Genomic DNA, 19,932 nt, shown 5'->3' with positions numbered 1-19,932 from the left:
GAAATAGTTCTCCTGATTCGGAACAAGAAAAATTTTGAATTCTGAAAAGTGCTCCCACAATGTGAAAATCCTTTCCTGCTCAGTTCTGGTTAACATCTGTTGTGTGCAAGCTGTTGTGAATGAAGAACGGGGATGGCTCCAGGCACCAGCACACCAAGCGCGTGCCTGGGGCGGCCTGCCGGTCGCCGTGAGTCAGGCTGCCTTTGATGGCACGCCTGCAGGAGATCCGCCGGTCCCGTGGTTTCGGCGGCAATTCGGCGGCAGGCACGCTGAAGGCGCGGGACCAGCAGACCTCCCGCAGACATGCCGCCGATTCCCTGTTACCAGCAGACCTCCCACAGGCATGCTGCCAAAAGCTGCCTGACTGCCGTGCTTGGGGCAGCAAAATACATAGAGTCGCCCCTGATGAAGGGTTGTAATGGGCATGATACTGAATGCTTTTCTCAGTCATCCACTAATGCCAGTACCTGCTTCTAAACTTTCCCCTAACAGGAAGGTATATGCGAACAAACCTGAATATGCCTCACAGCTTACCTCAAAGAAGTGGTGGTTTCAGGGATTATGAAAAAGATGCACCAATCACCGTGTTTGGTTGCACACAAGCAAGACTTGTTGGTAAGCTCTCGTTGGCTGAGACAATAGTTTACGCAAGAAGCATTTATATCTCCTCCCACACACACCAGAAAAGAAAGAGCAAGTGCAGTATGGAAAAATTCAATCAGGTGCCAGAAGCTAAAAGAATTTAGACACGTCGAGAGCCTTCAGAAAGTTTCTTCAATTTAATTAGAAAAGAACTTCCTTTAAAGTCAGCCTGGCCCCATTCAGCTGCCACTGCGGCAGGAAGAACAATGCACAAAATCAAAGCAATTAGGCGTGCAGCTGTGTTGCACATAAAAGTGCCCTGTAAATTTGCCACACTGTGGAAGATTGTCGATAATGATGGTAGTAAAAGTATTACAGTTAACATGACAGTTGCTGTATGCAAAATATGTTCCTGACTTGATTTTGACAAGCTTAATTTTTTATCTGTAGTTTGCAGCACAAACATGGTTTTATCTCCCCAGTGGAGTTTCATATTTACACTATCAAGTATAGTTCAAGTCAAATCAGGCATCTCCCTCATTCTGTTCTTGGCCTGTTTCATAAGGGGAATATGTAGCCTTCTACCACTCTACTTTATAGAGTGAGAGTAAGTTATTTGCTGAGTTCAGAAACAACCCCTGAAAACGTTACAGATTTTGGTTTGTCCAACTTGAGACACCTTTAGGGATCTGATTTTCAGAGCATTTTCTGAACATCAGGCCTCTTTAAAGTGTCTCATGTTGGGAACCCAAGATTACTGCACACTTTGAAAAAAGTAGGCCTTTTAAATAAAACCGGATCAGGATGTAATAGCAGCATGGTAAGACTGCAGGGGCAGTTGTCCAGGAAGGTCAGTAAAACCTGGGCTCATAATACACACAACAGAAGGGCTAATTCGGAAGCAATGAGAACACTTCACTGGCATCATTCACTGGGGTCAGTATGTGTGAAATGTATACATGACCAACACTAACCTACATAAAAGAGCTCGTTAGCACTGTTACAGCATGCCTGCCATCTACAGGCGAAAGCTCTGTTCTGCACAAATGCTAACATGACCTTAAAGAATCCCAGAGCTATCATTTCAAACAGTCCTCTGACCTGGTTAGTAAAACAGCAGCTCTGAATCAAGTGGCGAAAGATTTTCATACGTGCATCACCTTCAGCTGTGCACTCCACTTTCCTCACAGGTTCAAAAACCAATTAAACATATGTACAGTTATAATTAAACATTTAACAAGATTAATAACCCTTGTATTCTCCCTCCCTTTGTCTGCCCTATTTAAATTATAAGCTTTTTATAGGGCAGGGACCGCCTCTTACTATGTGAATGTACATATACAGCACCTTGCACAATGCATTCCCAATCTCATTTGGGTCCCTGAGGTAATCATAATGTTGGGCCTGATTCTCTTACTTCCACTGGTTTTACACCAGCGTAACTAAAGTAGACCATGGAGTCATGGTAATTTACACCAGATGAGGCTCTCAACTACTGACTTAAGTGGAGTTATTCCTGATTTAGTTGAGTATAAATGAAATGAGACTCAAGCCTGTTATATTTTTCCCATGCACAAAGAGCAAATCTATGTTTTCAGTGTAAGATGGCAATCTAAAATAGAGAAATCTACTAGAACAAATAAGAATCAAGTCTCCAGGAGAGAGCACAGTATTGGTGTGTCTGTCCTGAAACAGGCTACAGCCATTCTGAGCACAAAATGGCTGCCGTCTCTCTGTACACTGACTGAGTTCTTAGAAACTGAAAAAGACAGTGCACAGAAAATGGTACCACAGTTTCACAGTTGTCTGTGCCACAAAGCATAGTATACTACTGAAATAAAATCTGATGGATAACTAGGTCTACAAAAAAATAACCAATCCAATCGGAGAACCCCATTAGCTTCCTGCTATGTTACAACTACCTTGAAGCATGCATGCTGCAATTACTGTGATGTCTACTACAATGTTTGCATCAGTGATGCTGAACTTTTGCTTGCAGGTGAAGCCTTGCTGGAAAGTAACACTGTTATTGAACATGTCTACTGTTCCCCGTCGCTGCGCTGCGTACAGACAGCACACAATATTCTCAAAGGTAAGAAGCAGACAAGGGAGAGAGTCTGGATTTTTCCTGTTTTCCGGGGAAGCCAGCAATGAAAAACCCATTTGTTTAATGGAAGGCCTCAAAAATAGCAATCCTCTTCCCTGCACTATCCAAGTTAAGTTACAAGGAACACGGATCGTCATGCTTTGGGGTATGAAGCCACTGCCAGCTGAGGCAGGAAATGGGTTTTCTTTCCTCTCCTCCATTGTATAGCATTGCACAATAGTCAGACACAATATGAGGTTTCTGCTGAAGTCAGGATACCAGCTAGATGGATCAATGGCCTGTTTTCATATAGCAGTTCCTCTCTCCGTGCACCCTGATCAGGGGCAGCTCTAGGCATTTTGCCGCCCCAAGCACGGCAGGTAGGCTGCCTTCGGGAAGCCACAGGACCAGCGGACTCTCCTCAGGCACACCTGCGGGAGGTCCGCCGAAGCCACGGGACCAGCAGACTCTCCAAAGGCACACCTGCAGGAGGTCCGCCGAAACCGTGGGACCAGCAGACCCTCCACAGGCAAGCCGCCGAAGGCAGCCTGCCTGCCGCCCCTGCAGTGCTGGCAGAGCATCCCCTGCGGCTTGCCGCCCCAAGCATGCGTTTGGCGTGCTGGGGCCTGGAGCCACCCCTGGCCCTGATTTACATTACATTCTCAGTCTAACAGAGTCCAATGCCCTAGAGCAGTGGTTCTCAACCAGAGGTACATGTACCCCGGGGGTACACAGAGACCTTCCCGGGGATACATCAACTCATCTAGATATTTGCCTAGTTTTACAACAGGCTACATAAAAAGCACTAGCAAAGTCAGTACTTGGTTTTACAGTTCTATATACTGAACGCTGAAATGTAAGTACAATATTTATATTAAAATTGATTCATTTTATAATGATATAGTAAAAATGAGAAAGTCAGCAAATTTTCAGTAACACTGCAATGTGACGCTTTTGTATTTTAGCTCTGATTTTGTAAGCAAGTAGTTTTTAAGTGAGGTGAAATTTGGGCGTATGCAGGACAAATCAGATGCTTGAAAGGGGGTACAGTAGTCGAGAAAGGTTGAGAGCCACTGCCCTAGATCATGTGTGAGCTACTGAGTACATAGCAGTGTATAGAGTATTACAGGGCATATTCCTGAGGGACAGGGGTCATGGGCAACATTCATGGGTATATGCTTTTCAACTAAGCAAAGTCCTGAGCAAATAATTGCCTTCCCTTGATTATACTCCTAGTAGGCATAGATTGTGCATGAGTGCTCTGGGTAAGTCTGAGACTGGGGGCATATTGCTTGGAGTGTGAACTCCTCAGGGCAGGTTCTGTCTCTTTGTTATATGTTTGAACAGATGCCTACCACGCCAGGGCCCTGGTCTCTAGGTACTACATACTATTGACACTGCCTTTGTAGTTTATATGTGAGCTGGGGGTGGAGGGGCTAATACCCATTTCCAGGTGCCCAAACGTATGATTTTTAAATCTTTTGTATGGTGTGCTATATGTATAAGTGTGGTGTTCAGTACATCCTTTTTAACTTCACCATCCCAATGCAAACACTCTGTGATGCAGGGAAATGTGAGCTCCCCCTGTTGGTTCTGCAGCTATTAACTAATGCTAATGTCTTTCACGGGTCAACATGCTGATGCCATCAAGAAAGATGCTGCTGCACAGACTGGGCTGGGAAGCAAAGGCTAACATGTTAGCTCCCTTGGCCAATGGTAGCGTAAGGTGTGCATGGAGCTGCCATCATCTTCTCTTCAGAATCATCAGCATGCTTATCAGCTCTGCACCCTTCGACCATTTGGAATGTACAATCTGAAGAGGGCTCCATACAAAATACAGAGTTATGTCTAGAAGAGGGGCACTTCTTTACTTCTGTTCACTTACGTGACACATGCACATACCTGCCATTCATATATATGGTAAACTAGCTACATGCAAACAAGCAAATACTGGAGTTGTGCACATCTGGCCCTGAGCTTCAACCCGTAGAAGAACTTGTTGATTTCTAATCAAAATACCACCAATAAAAAAAGAAAAACCCCAATCCTAAATCCCCTTGTCCCCAGTCCCATCCCTTGCTTCCAGGGATCCCCTCCACACACACACACCTTTTTTTTTTCTCTTTCAGGTTTGCAACAAGAAAATAACCTAAAGATTCGAGTAGAGCCGGGCTTATTTGAGTGGACAAAATGGGTCTCTGGTACCACATTACCTGCCTGGATACCTGCAGTGGATTTAGCTGCAGCCAATCTGTGTGTTGATACAACCTACAGGTAGCAGAACTTAGCATGTCACTCTCATAGAGTTTCCGTAGCAATGAATAATTTGAATTTAATGCATATGAGAGAAAGGAACAAAACACCAGGAACCCAAACCTAAGCTCTGGCTGAGCTGTTGGCTTCCTTTGTACTGTCCCTGGGGCTGCTGGGAGCTTATTGAGTTCCCAGCCTAAATTAGAGCAGGCTCAGGTCTGCTCTAATTTGCATTAGCTAGTAATGGTGCCCTAGAAGCCATGGCTCACCAGAGAATTTCTGCACTCTAGGTATGTTCTTGATAAACTGTGCCCCCTGAGCTAAGGTTCCCCCATTCCCATGGAATCCTTATATGCCCCATTAGTGCAGCTGAGCCATGCAAAGTGGGGCATTTCATGGGCCAGGGTGTAACCTTGCATTTTTTTTTAACCATGTTTCAAAGTTTTGGGATCTGGACTCTGGATCTGAACTCTGCAGTTCAGGCTTATCTCTGCTTCAAAAGGTAATAAAAGAGCTAGTTGAGCTGAGTCAGTTCTCTGTGGTGGACATTTATAGCCTGGGCTAACTAGTGACCTCAGTCACACCCAGCTACCCTACTGATGCATATTTTGGATATGGATTTGGGTTTCTGATTGCATGGTTGGGGCCCTTAATTATACACTTGGCAACATGCTGAGGAACATGTTAGCATCCACCAGTAATTTCAAGGCATCCTTGTCCTCTTTCCACTCCTAGTGCTGTCATCATCTTCCCGACTCAGATAGCCCAGCCCTATCCAGCCAGCTAGCATCAATCACTCACTCTTTCGTCCTAGCCATCTCTCCACGGGACTCTGGTCTCAAGACTCCTGCCTTTGTCCACCCCTATGATGCCTCCATTTTAGGGCCAGGCTCCTCCAGGAGCTAAACCAATTTACACTAGCCAAAGGTCTGGCCCTTAATGTTCAATTTTCCTCTGGTGTTTGTCCTTCCTTCCTGGATTACTATTTCATTGTGGCTGGGAAGGCAGCCAAAGTCCACAAGAATTGTAAGTTAATGGTTAATCAACACGAGAAGCTCCTGCTGTGGCCCTCCTCCTTTTTATTCATTCTCACATTTGACATTGCCAGGTAAAAAGTGCCCATATAAGTCTTCAGTTTCCCTTCCGAAAAGCTCATGTTCCCTAAAGTGAGCATTAAATGTCACTAGAACAAATGCAGAACACACTTTTTTTTTAAACTTTCAATATTATTGCAAATGAAACTCTTATTGGAGAAGGCTCCTTTCTCTCATGACCCTCTCCTGTAAGTAGCAGGAGACAAAGCTTTAAAGCCAACTCCAGTTTCCCTTTTTTAACTGTATGTGTACACAATATCGCTGAGTGGTTAATACTGCTTAATAGTAAGCACTGATCGTTGCGCCTTCCATCAGAGGATCTCAGACATTGACTGCTGAACCCTCGCAAATGCTCCTCTGAGTGAAGTATTCTCCATGAGAGGTGGAATGAGGGGTTTTGTCTCCCCACCTAGTGAAAACATTTCAGCAAGTTTTTTAAAAAATAATTGTTTTCATCAGAATTTTTGAGGTTTTCATCTAAAATCCTGAAAACAAACATCATTTCTACTTTTCAGCAACCAAAAGCTGAACATTTTCAGTTTCAAATTTTTCAGTTGCCAGACTGAAAATATTTTAGTATTGGAGTTTTCAGCAAAAACTCAGAAATTACTTGATGAAACCAGAAATGTTTTCATTAAAATTTTCATTTAATTGAAAAACCATTTCCCCCTCAAATAAACATTTTGATGGAAAGTTTCTGATCATTTCTAATCAGAGGAAACTGACACACCCTTTTTAAAAATTGGCACAACATGAGTTTTTCTTTCAGTCTTCTGGAACTTCCCCAGTGCTCCAAGACTTATTGAAAAATCAAAAATTGACGGTCCAGTGAGCTCCTCAACCAGGTCTTTTAAAACCTCTTTGGTGCCAACAGCTTCTGCTGTCAAATACTATTGCATTTAGCATCAAGTTCTCAGCAATTGCCAACCACAGCTCCATCTCACGCCAAGGGAGTTGCTGCTTGAAATGTAAGGATTCTGACTGATACACAGTGCCTGTCTCTGTTGTAAACAGCTGGAAGGCATACAGAGAGGCTAAATAAAACAGCTTGGTAGGAATAATCCCACATATCGCACAAGGATTTAAGGAATAGACAAGATGACTTCCTGGGTTTTCCCTGCTTCCAAATCTATGATTCATTTATGCTATGGGTATGTCTACACTACCCGCAGATCGGCGGGTAGCGATCAATCCAGCAGGGATCAATTTATCGCGTCTAGTGTAGAAGCGATAAATCGACCCTCGAGCGCTCTCCCGTGAACTCCTGTACTCCACCACCATGAGAGGCGCAGGCAGAGTTGATGGGTGAGTGGCAGCAGTCAATTCACCACAGTGAAGACACCACGGTAAGTCGATCTAAGTACGTCTACTTCAGCTACGTTTTTCATGTAGCTGAAGTTATGTAACTTAGATCGACCCCCCCCCCCAACCCCAGTGAAGCCTAAACAACTTCTGAAAAATTCCATACAGCAATAGATTCTAGGGAAAAGTCATGTGGTCCTGGTCAGCACTCAGTCACATTGGTGAAATGTCAGAATTATTGTGAATTCTCATCAATAGTAAACCATCTGTTTTAGAGAGAAAGGAAGGATCTTAAACACAAACTAAAAGGTCTCAGATAAAATCATTCCCACCTTATAAATAATGTAACACAGGAAATTCCAACATATGGGGGTTTCGTGACAACTTATTTTGCAGCTGCTTTTTGTAGTTTGTGATATCATCAGAAACTCTGAATCCATTTATTACACCAGAGTTACTCTATTTTAGGATGACCTAATAGAAATAAGCAACCAAAGAAAAACAAACAAACAAACAAAACAGCCTTTCAATCCTTTCATGCCTAATTATACCATATAGCTGCTTATATTTTGTCCTCCCTGCCTACAAATTACCTTTTCAGGTCTGTGGAAATATATAGTCATTGTGCATATTGCATCTAAACAGAGATACTTACACTGCACTTATTCCAGAAAGGGTATCATCACATTGTTAGCACTAAGCAAAGCAGCGGGACCACAGGAAAATAGCCAGTTCAGGAACCACAAAGCTTCTGGGAAGACTATAAAGTATGTTCTCCTAGCCAAAAAGGAAACCTGCTCTTGTGTGGTCTGATGGTTAAACTAGAGGACTGGGTGAACGCCTGAAGCCCTAGCCTCTTGCTGTCGGAGATGACTAATTCTCTCTGACACCAGTGGGAGTTTCCTCATATCCTGGGATGGAATTAGGAGACAGGGCTTTTCCTTGTGTCCCAGGGACAGGAATAGGGCCATCTGTTCCCCTACCCCCACCCCAAGCTCCCCCAGTGGCTTGCCTCCAATACCACTCCCACTGAATTCATTGGCCAAAATCACACTGGGCAAGTCACTTAACTACTTTGGCCTTGTTGCACTGAGCTGGTCTTAAACATTTCCCACCAGTGCAGTACCATACTTTTCTAAGGCAGCAGCAGCCCCTGGTGTTTTTACCACCACGTCATCTGATCCTGCTCTGAGCAGGTCTAGACAACGCTGTGATTAATAACACCAGTGCCTCATCTATACTAGAGTTCCCACCATTGCTACCACTAGCAGAGCTGTACTAGTGGGAAATTTGAAGAAATAACTCAGTGAAGACATAGTCTGTTTCATTTTACCCACCTCTAAAACAGGGGCAATATCACTCACAAACTTCACGTGGGTGCTGGGGAGTTTAATTAATTGCTTTGAGATTCTCTGATCAAAGGACCTATTGAAGTGCGAAGTGTTGTTATTATTACTATTACACGTGACTGAAAGTGTAACATGCTTGTATAAGTATGCTGCTTTCCGTCTCTAGTGACTGGTGTACATAGAAGGAAACCGTTTACTACTGGTGCCAGCTAATGGAATTACTCCTTTAGCTCAAGAGATGGAGATCTGTATTTGGGTCCCTAAAGTCCGAGGTTCAAAGCCCACTGATAACCTATGGAAGTGCTTCTTACACAAACAACAAGATCTAGGGGGTTGAGTTATTTAGAAGGATTAGAGAAACAACAGAGATTTCTTGTTTAACATACGGGCACTGGCGTGCATGTTTTCAACCAGTGTGTACAGGGTCTAAGTAACTTGCATTTAAAATCTCTCCTCTTGAAAACTTACTGTGTTCGTTTTTCTGTCCGTAGACCTCATATACCAGTCAGCAAGTTAGTGGTTTCAGAGTCTTACGACACATACATAAGTAGAAGCTATCAAGTAACGAAAGAAATCATAAGTGAATGCAAAGGCAAAGGTAAGTGGTTCTGCACCATGATACAAAGGGATCTAATGCCTCAATAGTGATCCAAAACCACAGATAGGCACTCTAGAACTGATTAACAATGGCTAGTCGCTGTCACTGTCTCTGTCAAAACCCCATGTCTGAATCCTCTCAGCCCACAGACATTGGGGATTCAAGACCTGGGTGAAACTGTAGTTCAGGCTCGTTTCTAGGTAAAATGTTCTGTCATCTGTTATTACCAGGTTTGTCCATAACCAGAACCAGTGGTAATGAGACCCTATTCTTTTAGGGGCCCTACAACCTATGCAAGCTGTGCACATTTCCCCTGTCTTCTCTGGCCACAGAACAACTCCACTCCAGGCCATTTCCTCCCTCCCATCTCCACTACCAGGACCAGAAGGAGAGTCTTTGTTTGGCCTAGTATGGATGCCTTAGGCTGGTCATCGCTACTGCACAGGCTTGTTTTGCACCTGAACAAAACCAAAAAAAATATTTTCAGATAAAATGTTCAAATCAATTATGGTGAATAGAAACTGAACATTAAAAGCGTTGAGATGGGATATTTCTAGAACCCCAGCTGTTTTACTTGTTTGTTTTTACTGATACTTCCGCAAGTTTTTTTTAGAAATAATTTCCCCCAAAAAGCAGGTAGAAGAATCCAGGGTGAAAACACTGGCCTCCAAAAAAGCTGACAATTTGTGCATGCCCAACTTGAGTCTCCTTAAAAGGGACCTGATTTTCAAAGGGTAGGTATTGAAGATCTTTCTGAAAATCAAGATCCTTTAAGATACCTCAGGTTGGACACTCACAAACTGAGACACTCAGAATCACTAATCACGTTTGAAAATCTTGGCCTTAACCTATCTGCCTGTTTCTCCATCTGTTAAATAAGAATATAAGAACGGCCATACTGGGTCAGACCAAAGGTCCATCTAGCCCAGTATCCTGTCTTCCAACAATGGTCAATGCCAAGCACTTCAGAGGGAATGAATACAACAGGTAATCATCAAGTGATCCATCCCATCACCCATTCCCAGCTTCTGGCAAACAGAGGCTAGGGACACCATCCCTGCCCATCCCAGCTAATAGACATTGATGGACCTATCCTCTAGTCTATGAACTTATCTAGTTCTTTTCTGAACCCTGTTATAGTCTTGGCCTTCACAACATCCTCTGGCAAGCAGTTTCACAGGTTGACTGTGCATTGTGTGAAAAAATGCTTCCTTTTATTTTAAACCTGCTGCCTATTAATTTCATTTGGTGACCCTTAGTTCTTGCATTATGAGGGTAATACACATCTCACATGGATATTTGAAGCATAATCAGTTAAGGTTTATAAAGTACTTTTAGAAGATGGAAAGAATTGGGTGTGATTCTTGGATTACTATAGCATTGTTTACTTTCACCTTGTTTGATTCAGCAAAGTTATTCTATCAAATAGAGCTGGTTGAGCATTTTTTGAAAATCTGGAATTTTGTGAGGAAAAACAGCAGCATGAAAATGTTTCTACCAGCTCTACTACTGAATAGAATTCCTGAAAAGATGCGTGAACACAAAACAATTTCTGTTCTTTTTCAGTCATTCTCATGAATTTCTTTGAGAATTTTACAACTAGCCATATGTTGAGTTAAAAAAAATCACTCTAAAATAAAATACACTCTGTCTAACACTTAAGAACTGAAAAACTAATGGTCAGCACTGACATGGCCAAATTTAAATTTAGGGAGGAGAAACAATAAAACCCCACTTAATGCTAAAGGCCTGATCCTAGAGGTGCTTTCAGTCAAACACAGTACTGTTAAAATAATCTTATTACTTAGTGTAGCAAGCACTATGCTCAGGATAAGGATTTGCAGATTTGAGCCCCAGATTATATTCAGATTTGTAGATTTTAAAGCCGTAAGGGACCATTATTGTGATCATCCTGTCTGACCTCCTACATAACACAAACGAGAGAATTTCACTCACTGATTCCTGCATCAAGTCTAACTACTTGTGATTAAACTGGCACATATCTTTTAGAAAGCCAGCCAGTTGCATCTGAGGGCTTGTCTACACTTAAAATGCTACATTGGCACAGCTGTGCCACTGTAGCAGTTCAGTGTACACACTACCTATGCCAATGGGAGGGATTCTCCACCTCCCCAAGAGGCAGTAGCTAGGTCAACAGAAGAATTCTTCCATCTACCTTGCACTTGTCTATCTGGGGACTTAGGTTGATTCAATTACACTTCTCAAGGGTATGGATTTTTCACACAACTTAGTTATGCCGACCTAATATAGACCAGACCTTCAAAACTTCAAGTCACAGAGAATCAACCATATCCCTTAGTAAACTGTTCCAATGATTAATTATCCTCATTTACAAAAAACCCCTGTGCCTTATTTCCAGTTGGAATTAGGAATACAGGCATTATATTCAAACCTGGGTGCCTAACATTAGCTCCCAAATCCATACCTATCCATGTAAATAAAAGTGGCATGGTTTTCAGAAGTGCTCACACTGAAATCAATGAGGGTGTTGGCACCTCTGTTAATCAGGGAGATTTTATTTAGGTCATTGAATAAACTTTAAGCTTTGTGAAGAACACAAGAATTTTGGTGAAAAGATTTTGCCTGCTTTGAAATTTTTGATTTTTCAAATGATACAAATATATTTGTTTCAATTTGCTTTGTGGGGGGGGAAAAAATCTCAGCAAAAGTTTTTTTCAATTAAAATAAAATGTTTCATTTCATTTGAAATTTTTCAAATGTTGGCCCTACTTCTGGCCAACATTTTCAAACTCAGGTTGCCTATTGGTTGCCCAAAAACCAACAAATGGCACAAGGAATTTTCAACCAGTTCTAGCCATAAGCACTTTGAAGATTAAAAAGTGCTAGAAGTATTACTCATAAGCAATATTTTCTCACATATATCAACTGTGTTGTTTTGTATAAAATTAACCTCATCTTTAAAAGGCTCAAACTGATAGGTTTTGCCTTGGACAGTTGTCACTGTATAGAGCTTTTTTCCCTAAATCCTAAACAATCAGTATTTATTCATTTTATTGCAGGAAATAACATTTTGATAGTGGCTCATGCATCCTCTCTGGAGGCCTGTACTTGTCAGCTCCAGGGCCTCTCGCCTCAGAATTCCAAGGACTTTGTACAGATGGTCAGAAAGGTAATTACCTCTGGGTAAAGCTCTTCAGATAAAAAAAAAATTAAAATCTTCTTACAAGCCAGAGGAGACTTTGTTCCTAGTGTCTGATAATTCAGTCCATTGTTTGAGCTTTGCAGGCTTCAGAAATCATGTGAGTAGAGAAGATTGGTTTAAGAGGCTTATCTTACAAGTCCGTTTCGCAACAGATAACAGGGGAGTGAGCATACAAAAGAGCTGCATTTTTCAACTGCACTTTTATGCTTTTGGGGTGGTGGCACCTTATGGTCCCCCTTCTTATGCACCTTGTTATAGTCAGGAAAGTGATTTGAAAAATGTCACTGTGGGCATCCAGATTTATTCCCTTTCCTTGACTTCATGTCAGAAGATAGTGTTGTCTATGTGCCAAGCCTGCAAACACAACCAGGCAGCTGGAAATCCATCTGCTCTCTTTCTTTTTCTCGTATCATCACCTTTTATTACACAAGCTGACCCTTGTGTTGATAAGTGAGCCAGAATAGAATTCAGGTCATTCTCCCATAGTGGTACTGACTCTTTATAGTGTTAAGCCAGCCAACAAGACCTGGACATAAACACATACAGAGCTATGTGCTGTACGTTATTTAGCAGAGATTGTAAAGTTGGAGTCTGGCCCTCAAATATTTTATATTCACAGTGAAATGCTTTAAAAAGCATGTCTGAATTAGAGATGAACAAATAACTGATTTTTCAGTCTGGTGAGTCAGATCAATTTGACATGGAAATTTATCAGTTTTTGTTGCTAAAATGAAAAACCAAAAATTTTTATTTTTATTTCTTTTCACATTAAGCAAAATATTTAGTTCAGCCTGAAACAAAATACCTTTTCGTTTTTGTTTTGAGAAATTTTTTTTACCCTTTTTTGTTGACTATTTGCTGCATTTTACCCAAATCCATGCATTTTTAGGGTGATCCACTGCTGAATTTTTGAGAGAATAAATTATTACCTCTGAAAACATTTACCCAGCTCTAGTCTGAGTGTTACTCCTGAATCCTGCTGTGTCTCAGATTAAAAGTATCTTCTGAATTTGAGGTGAAAAGTTCAAAAGAGCTCAAATAATTTAGGAACACAAGTCCCATTGACTTGGCTCTTTTGAAAACTTCACCTTTGCTCCAGATCTATTCCTTCTCATTGCCTTTCCGTATTTTAATATTTCCTGACAGATTCCATACTTGGGGTTCTGTTCCTGTGAAGAATTGGGAGAGACAGGTATTTGGCAACTAACAGACCCCCCCATCCTCCCGCTCACACATGGACCAACTGGAGGCTTTAACTGGCGAGAGACCTTACTACAAGAATAGGCAAAGCTAAACTTACAAACAAACAAAAAATGGCCTTTCTAAGCATTGGAGAATGTGTCTCATTTCTTGTGTTTAATGACAGTGGAAAAAATATTCATAACATTTTAGGTGAATCATTCACAAAAACATTCTAGCATATCACCAATAGAGTCACATTTGTGCAAAAAGTTCTTATATGTAAAACTAGGCGAATATAAGAAAGGGCTTAATTGATGGAAGAATATAACTATACATCCAGGCTTCTGCACTGCAGGAAATGTCTATGTTATCTAAGGTTACATAGCCTGGATATATTTTTCATCTTCAACTGAACTCAGACAATATCGCCTTCTGCACCATGTTAGTGACAACTAGGATTGTGTGAAAATTGTGAATTTTTGGTCTTTTTCATTTGCAAACTTTTGCAGAACAAATATTTGCTATTTTGTTCTGGACTATGTCGATATCTTCCCCATTACTCCCAAATTCTGCTAAATATCACTTTCGTGGTCCCCCGAAATAGAAACAGTTAATGTGTTCCATATGATATCCTGTCTCATCTCCAGGAGGAAGGGAGTTCTCTATTCCAATTATAGACTAGCATCGAACTATTCCTTTTCATTACTATATTAGATACCTACATATTACACAGGTGGGTACGTTGCAGATGCCTAAGGTAGACTGAAGCACATGACGTTGATCTGCATCAGAACATGATTTTGAACTTCAAAGCTGTCAGAGGTGAAGTTCTCACATGAAAAGTAGGATTATTTTTCAGTGAAGAACTGGAGCAGTTTTGCTAAATGGAAATGAAAAGAGCACTCCAAATTTGAAGGTTTTCTGGTTTTCTTGGCTGAAATTCACAGCTATGCAGAGGACCAGCTTAAAACCCTGTGTATCACTCAAATACTATTTAAGACCTTACAACATAGTTTTATATGATACATAGGCCTTTTGCTGATTTCTCTACACAGAGGTGAATTTCACCCTTTGTGAATATTTCTCACAGCCCTAGTGATGTTCTACAGTAATCAGCCTTCATCGAGGATGATGACGAGGTCGAAAGGATATGCTAATCATTTAGATTTAAGGTGGAGGTGTTGTTTTTGTGGGGGATTTTGGTTTTTGTTTGTTTTTCCCCTTTGTTTTTTTTATTTTTACATTTTAAGTGCCATCTATCACATACAGAAACCAGAGCTGAGAAAGAATACACTGTGATGAAAAAAGCAACACAGTGAACCCAAGGAGCTGTTACTTATGAGGTGATTTGTTTCATATTGAGCTAAAATCTCAATCCCATTAAAGTCATGAGGAATTGCTGTAGTAGATCAGACCCAATGGTCCTTTTAGTCCAGCATACTCTCTTTGACAGTGGCCAGTATCAGCTGCTTCAGAGAAAGATGCAAGAAAGCCTGCAATGAGCAGTTATAGGATAACCTGCCTCCAGGAAAGTGCCTTCCTGATCCACAACAGTAGGATGTTGGCATACGCCCTGAAGCATGAAGGTTCCAAAACTATTTTGTAAAAATATTTACTATTTTAGGCCCCAATTCAGGAAAACACTAAAGCACATGCTCATCTTGAAGAAAATGGGAGTTAAGCACTGTCCTGAATAGAGTTGTTTTTCTGGCCATAATACAAAATATTCTTGTGATCCATATAAATGTGCAGATTTGGGCGGGGGATGGGAGGAATAATCCTGTTAAATGTTAGGCCTGTCAATAGCAGAATTCCCATTGACTTCCGTGGGATTGGGATTTGACCACACAATCAGTATATCACAGTGACCTAAAATAAGAACCTAATCTTTCATATGTGATGCAGGTAAAAGGCCCACCAAATTCAATGGGAATTTCACCCATATGGCAACGGCAAGAGTAAAATTTAAGGGTTTTAAGTTCAGCATGGTCTAGAACAATTTTAACTAGTTTATGATGTGGACCTTGCCAATGAATATACAGCAGATTCTGTACAGAATTTAAATCAACAAACAGCTCAACTTGTGCAATATGACCATAACCATAGTCTATTATTTGTACATTTACAATATATGTAATACATAGTAGGACATCAATAAATGCATTATTATACCAGGGATGTATACTGAAAAGTCAGGGAGATAACTTATGCGATAACAGAAAGAAACTGCCTCAGTATCTAAACTGCATCAGTATCTGTGCAGTTATATTGCTGTCACTTTTTTATTTTAATTATAATTTAAACTATTTTTAGCGTGTACAGACATTCTGAAGAGTGTTTATTGCTTGTTTTCCTCCATGCTTACTTACCACAAACCTGCAAAGAAATTTATTTAATTGAATGAATAAACAGACAATCAAACCAAAAATAATTTGGGTTTCACTGTATATTTAAATTCCATTGATAACTTACTGTTTTGTGCTGCATGCTTTCAAGAGGTTGGGTAACATATGCAATATGATGAGAAGCTATCCAGATTTGACCATTGTTAAGCAGCGTTTCAGGAATTTGTTTAGACAGTAGCTGGTAATAGGTATGGAACAAAACCTGTATGCATAGACTGTTGAATTTTGTAGTAATTGATCTTTGCATAGAGTTAGTATTTTAACAAAAAGTGTTCTGTTTGAGAAGGGAAAAAATGGTTAAAACATTCTCTTCTTAAAAAAGTATATTTTTGGATGTTTGGGAAAGTATTTTGGCAATTGTTATCTGATCTCACATTTGAGTTTCAGGTGTCAGGAATCGCAGAAAAAAAATCTTGTTTTCTTCCAGTATTTCATTGTCTAATAAGGGTTTTGCATTAAGGAAACTGGTGCTGATAAGGTTCTTTGTTAAAAATGCATCTTACATTATTTAAATGCATTGCACTGGGAAAACCCTAGGTATTTTATTTAAATGCATCACACTGGGAAAACCCTAGATATTTTTTAATGTTTTTAATTAGAATGTTAAAAAAAAAGCTTCACTGCCTATATTTTGCTACGTTTCTGCTCATTAATGTGTATTTAATGGTAGTCTATTTTTACATCATTTTTCATTTTCTATTTGATTTGATCAAGTGTTTCAGTAGGGCTCAATGGATGCCTCCCTGATTTCTTGGACCCTGACTCCAGTATATCTTTGCCTTTACCTAAATGTTTTGCCTATACTTCCTCCCTTAAGTGGAACTGTTTGGGTTGCAACAGTCGTAGGCCCTGATCTTGCAAGCTAAGGTGACCAGATGTCCCGATATTAGCTTTGTCTTATATATGCAACTATACCACCTCCCCACCCTCAGAAAAAAACGTCACACTTGCTAGCTGATCACCCTACTGCAAGCTCACATATGCAGGCATGCCCCTTGCCCTATACAGAGCCCACTGAAGTATATTAAACCTTGCATAGAACACTTTAGTCTCTGCCAGACAGGATGTGCACAGTTCCCAGTGATTTCAGCACTTTGTCCATTGTGCATCGGATGTGTTGATGCAGACATCAGGTGCCACATTTTCATGAGTTTCCCTCACTATCAATGCACTGGTAGCTACAGTCGATTGCTTAAGTTCTGCAAGTAGTTATTGGGCTGGGTCCTCATCCAGTGTAAATGGATTTAACTCCACTGAAATCAATGGAGCTATGTCCATTTACATCAGTGAAAGATGTGGCCCATTATTTCTGGAATATGATGTTTTCCATTACATGGAATCTGAGCCAATCTAGAATAAATGGCCAACTGATGGCTAGAAAGCATTTCTTTCTTTTTTCCTGTAGAGTTACTTTCTTTCTTTATTATTATTATTATATTATAATATATATAATAATAATAATAATAATAGTAAAGTGATAATCTATTATAACCAAAGAGTGAGTTATTTTAAAATAGCTCTGAGAAGAAAAAAAAACACCACTTTGCAAAACAAAACCAAAACAAACAAACAAAAAAAGGAGAAATGATTCCACAGTGGTAGTATCCTAGTATATCATTTTTATCAACGGACCTAACTCCTACAGGTTTTAATAACAGAAGGACTTAGATGTTGAAATCTGTGTACTGCGTGCATCTATTTTTAAAGAAGCTTTGGGGATCTAGTTGGGCATAGCATTATTATTAACAGCCTTTCCACTAAACTAGCTGTTAGCATACTATAATGATATTTTTCATTTCAATTGCATAGAACTGTTAGGAGCTAAGGGCCTGATGCAAAACTCACTGAAGCCACTGGAAAGACTTCTAATGACTTCAGGGCTTGGGATCAGGTGACACAAGACATGCCCCTGCTAAGTGCTGTGTGCTCTCAACTGCCATTGAGTTCAGTGGAAGCTGAGGACACTTTACACATCTGGATTGGCCCTCTGGCCCTGATTCAGGAAAACATTTAAGCATGTGTTTAAATCCTATTGACTTCAATGGACATTAAGCAGGTCCTTAAGAACAGTCCTGAACAGGGATGCACCCCTGAATTGGGGACCAAATGAAGATGAATTCAGAGTAGTTCAGGTCTGTTTTATTGTGAAAAAAAAAAATCTCTTGTGCAGTGAATTGAGGCATTTGCTGTGAGACCTACCTGCATTACTACATGCGTATATCATTTAAAAACAGTGATGAATTGCTCCTTTGAATTTACACTAAATAATGAACATAAACATAGATGAACTGCAGTTCATTTCAGCATCCTGTAGAGCAGTGGCAAACTCTATACACACTACTGTGAACTTTGATAGCACCCAGAATTTGCATTTAAATTGCAGTCCTGTGGATGAAGAGGATAGGAGGAAAATCTCAGTAGCTCATGTGTGGGGTATGGGGAAAACTTAACATCTGCTTAAGTTAACATTCATTTTAACAAGAGAGATGTAGGATATTTGAGTCAGGCAGTTGCCAAATAATTTTCACATTTAAACACAGGACTGAAAATTGATTTGCAGTACTTCAATATTTAAAACATATAAGTCAGTAGGAAAATTACTGATTATAATGGAAAGTCTAGTGGTAACAAAAATTGAGCCTAAATGTAGAGGAAATCATTTCATTCTTAAATACATAGGAAATTATGCGAAAAGCAGGCACATTTAAAGTGAATAATCAAACTGTAAATGCAATTGACTGCATAGACTCTAATATCCCACTTAGTTGTCACTGCTGCCTCAAATACCTGAACACGTTTATTGATTGAATATTTATGAAATATACACGTAAGAGAATAAAAAATATATGACCAGATCCTTTTATTAACTTGTTTTGTTGCCACTAAGAAAGTACTTTCTGAAGTTTCTCTCTGTGGACAGTTTTAAAAACTTGATGTTATCAATGGGTGCATTTTTTTTTTTCATTTTTAAGCTGTGGTATTGTTACATTTACTATGTTTTCAGTGTGATCAGATTGTATTTATTTGAGAAAAACGTTTGACGTTTTAAAAAAATTGTATTGCCAAAAAAAATCGCTGTAATTACCTGTGACATCTGTATTTGTTTTATTTTATTTTTTTAATCTTCTATTTCAAGTGTTAACAACTGTTGAAACAACCATGCCATTTTAATTTGCTTGTTACATTAAATGGATTTCTCAAAAGTTAAACCAAGCGGCTCACAGATGATTTAATAAGGATGAAATGCATCCAGAGCAATTCCTTCCTATTTACAGTTTTCCTCTCAAATACATACGTAGTCCACCCAGCAAGGAGTGAGTCTGAAAGCCAGTATTCAGGTAAAGCATATGGGTGAAGTATACCCCTGTGGGGAGAGCAGAGGGCTTTGGTAGGATTTGCTGTTCCTCTGCCATAGGCCAACTTCACCCTGCATGAATAATTTAGATCAGCATTTCTCTGACTTTTCAGGTTGGCAATCTCTTTTTCTAAGACAAAAGCATTCCCAAGCCCTTTACATTTACTATAAAAGAGAGAGTAAAAAATGTATCAATGATAACAGTGATACGCCTAAATCAATGACACATACTCCCAGTTTGTTTTCAAAGGACTGAGAGAACTTTGAACGGAAAGGGCTTGATTTGCTTTAGATTGTAATAAATTTTTCAACCCCTCATGCCTCATCTGAATGCCTTTTGTGATCTCATCTTGACCTTACTTTCTTTGGTTGCCTTGCCATTCATTGATGAAACAGTGAGTATGACAGTTACGTGCTTACTTCAGGGAGGACGGGGAATTGATTGCTAGGGTTCTGTAGGGGTGAAATTCACCCCTGTGCAGAGAACGGGCACAAGGTTTACTTAAGTTCAGTTCTGATGGCCCACTGCACATAAATTAATC

General features: G+C 40.2%; 1 protein-coding gene across 1 annotated transcript in view; it reads left to right on the top strand.

The window, feature by feature from the left end:
- The window catches only part of UBASH3B (ubiquitin associated and SH3 domain containing B), a 104,515-nt gene extending 85,271 nt beyond the window's left edge, over window positions 1-19,244 (top strand). The window contains exons 9-14 of the mRNA XM_050921955.1: window positions 493-615; window positions 2,582-2,674; window positions 4,798-4,942; window positions 9,158-9,264; window positions 12,306-12,415; window positions 13,595-19,244. Coding sequence (XP_050777912.1) covers window positions 493-615; window positions 2,582-2,674; window positions 4,798-4,942; window positions 9,158-9,264; window positions 12,306-12,415; window positions 13,595-13,732 — 716 coding nt within the window. The 3' untranslated portion in view covers window positions 13,733-19,244. The remainder of the gene's footprint in view (window positions 1-492; window positions 616-2,581; window positions 2,675-4,797; window positions 4,943-9,157; window positions 9,265-12,305; window positions 12,416-13,594) is intronic.
- The last annotated feature ends 688 nt before the right edge of the window (window positions 19,245-19,932 follow it).

Source organism: Gopherus flavomarginatus, chromosome 13 (genome assembly GCF_025201925.1).
Source record: "Gopherus flavomarginatus isolate rGopFla2 chromosome 13, rGopFla2.mat.asm, whole genome shotgun sequence".
Taxonomy (NCBI): Eukaryota; Metazoa; Chordata; order Testudines; family Testudinidae; genus Gopherus; species Gopherus flavomarginatus.
Note: the sequence above shows the minus strand (reverse complement) of the source record. Positions and strands in the feature narration are given on the sequence as shown.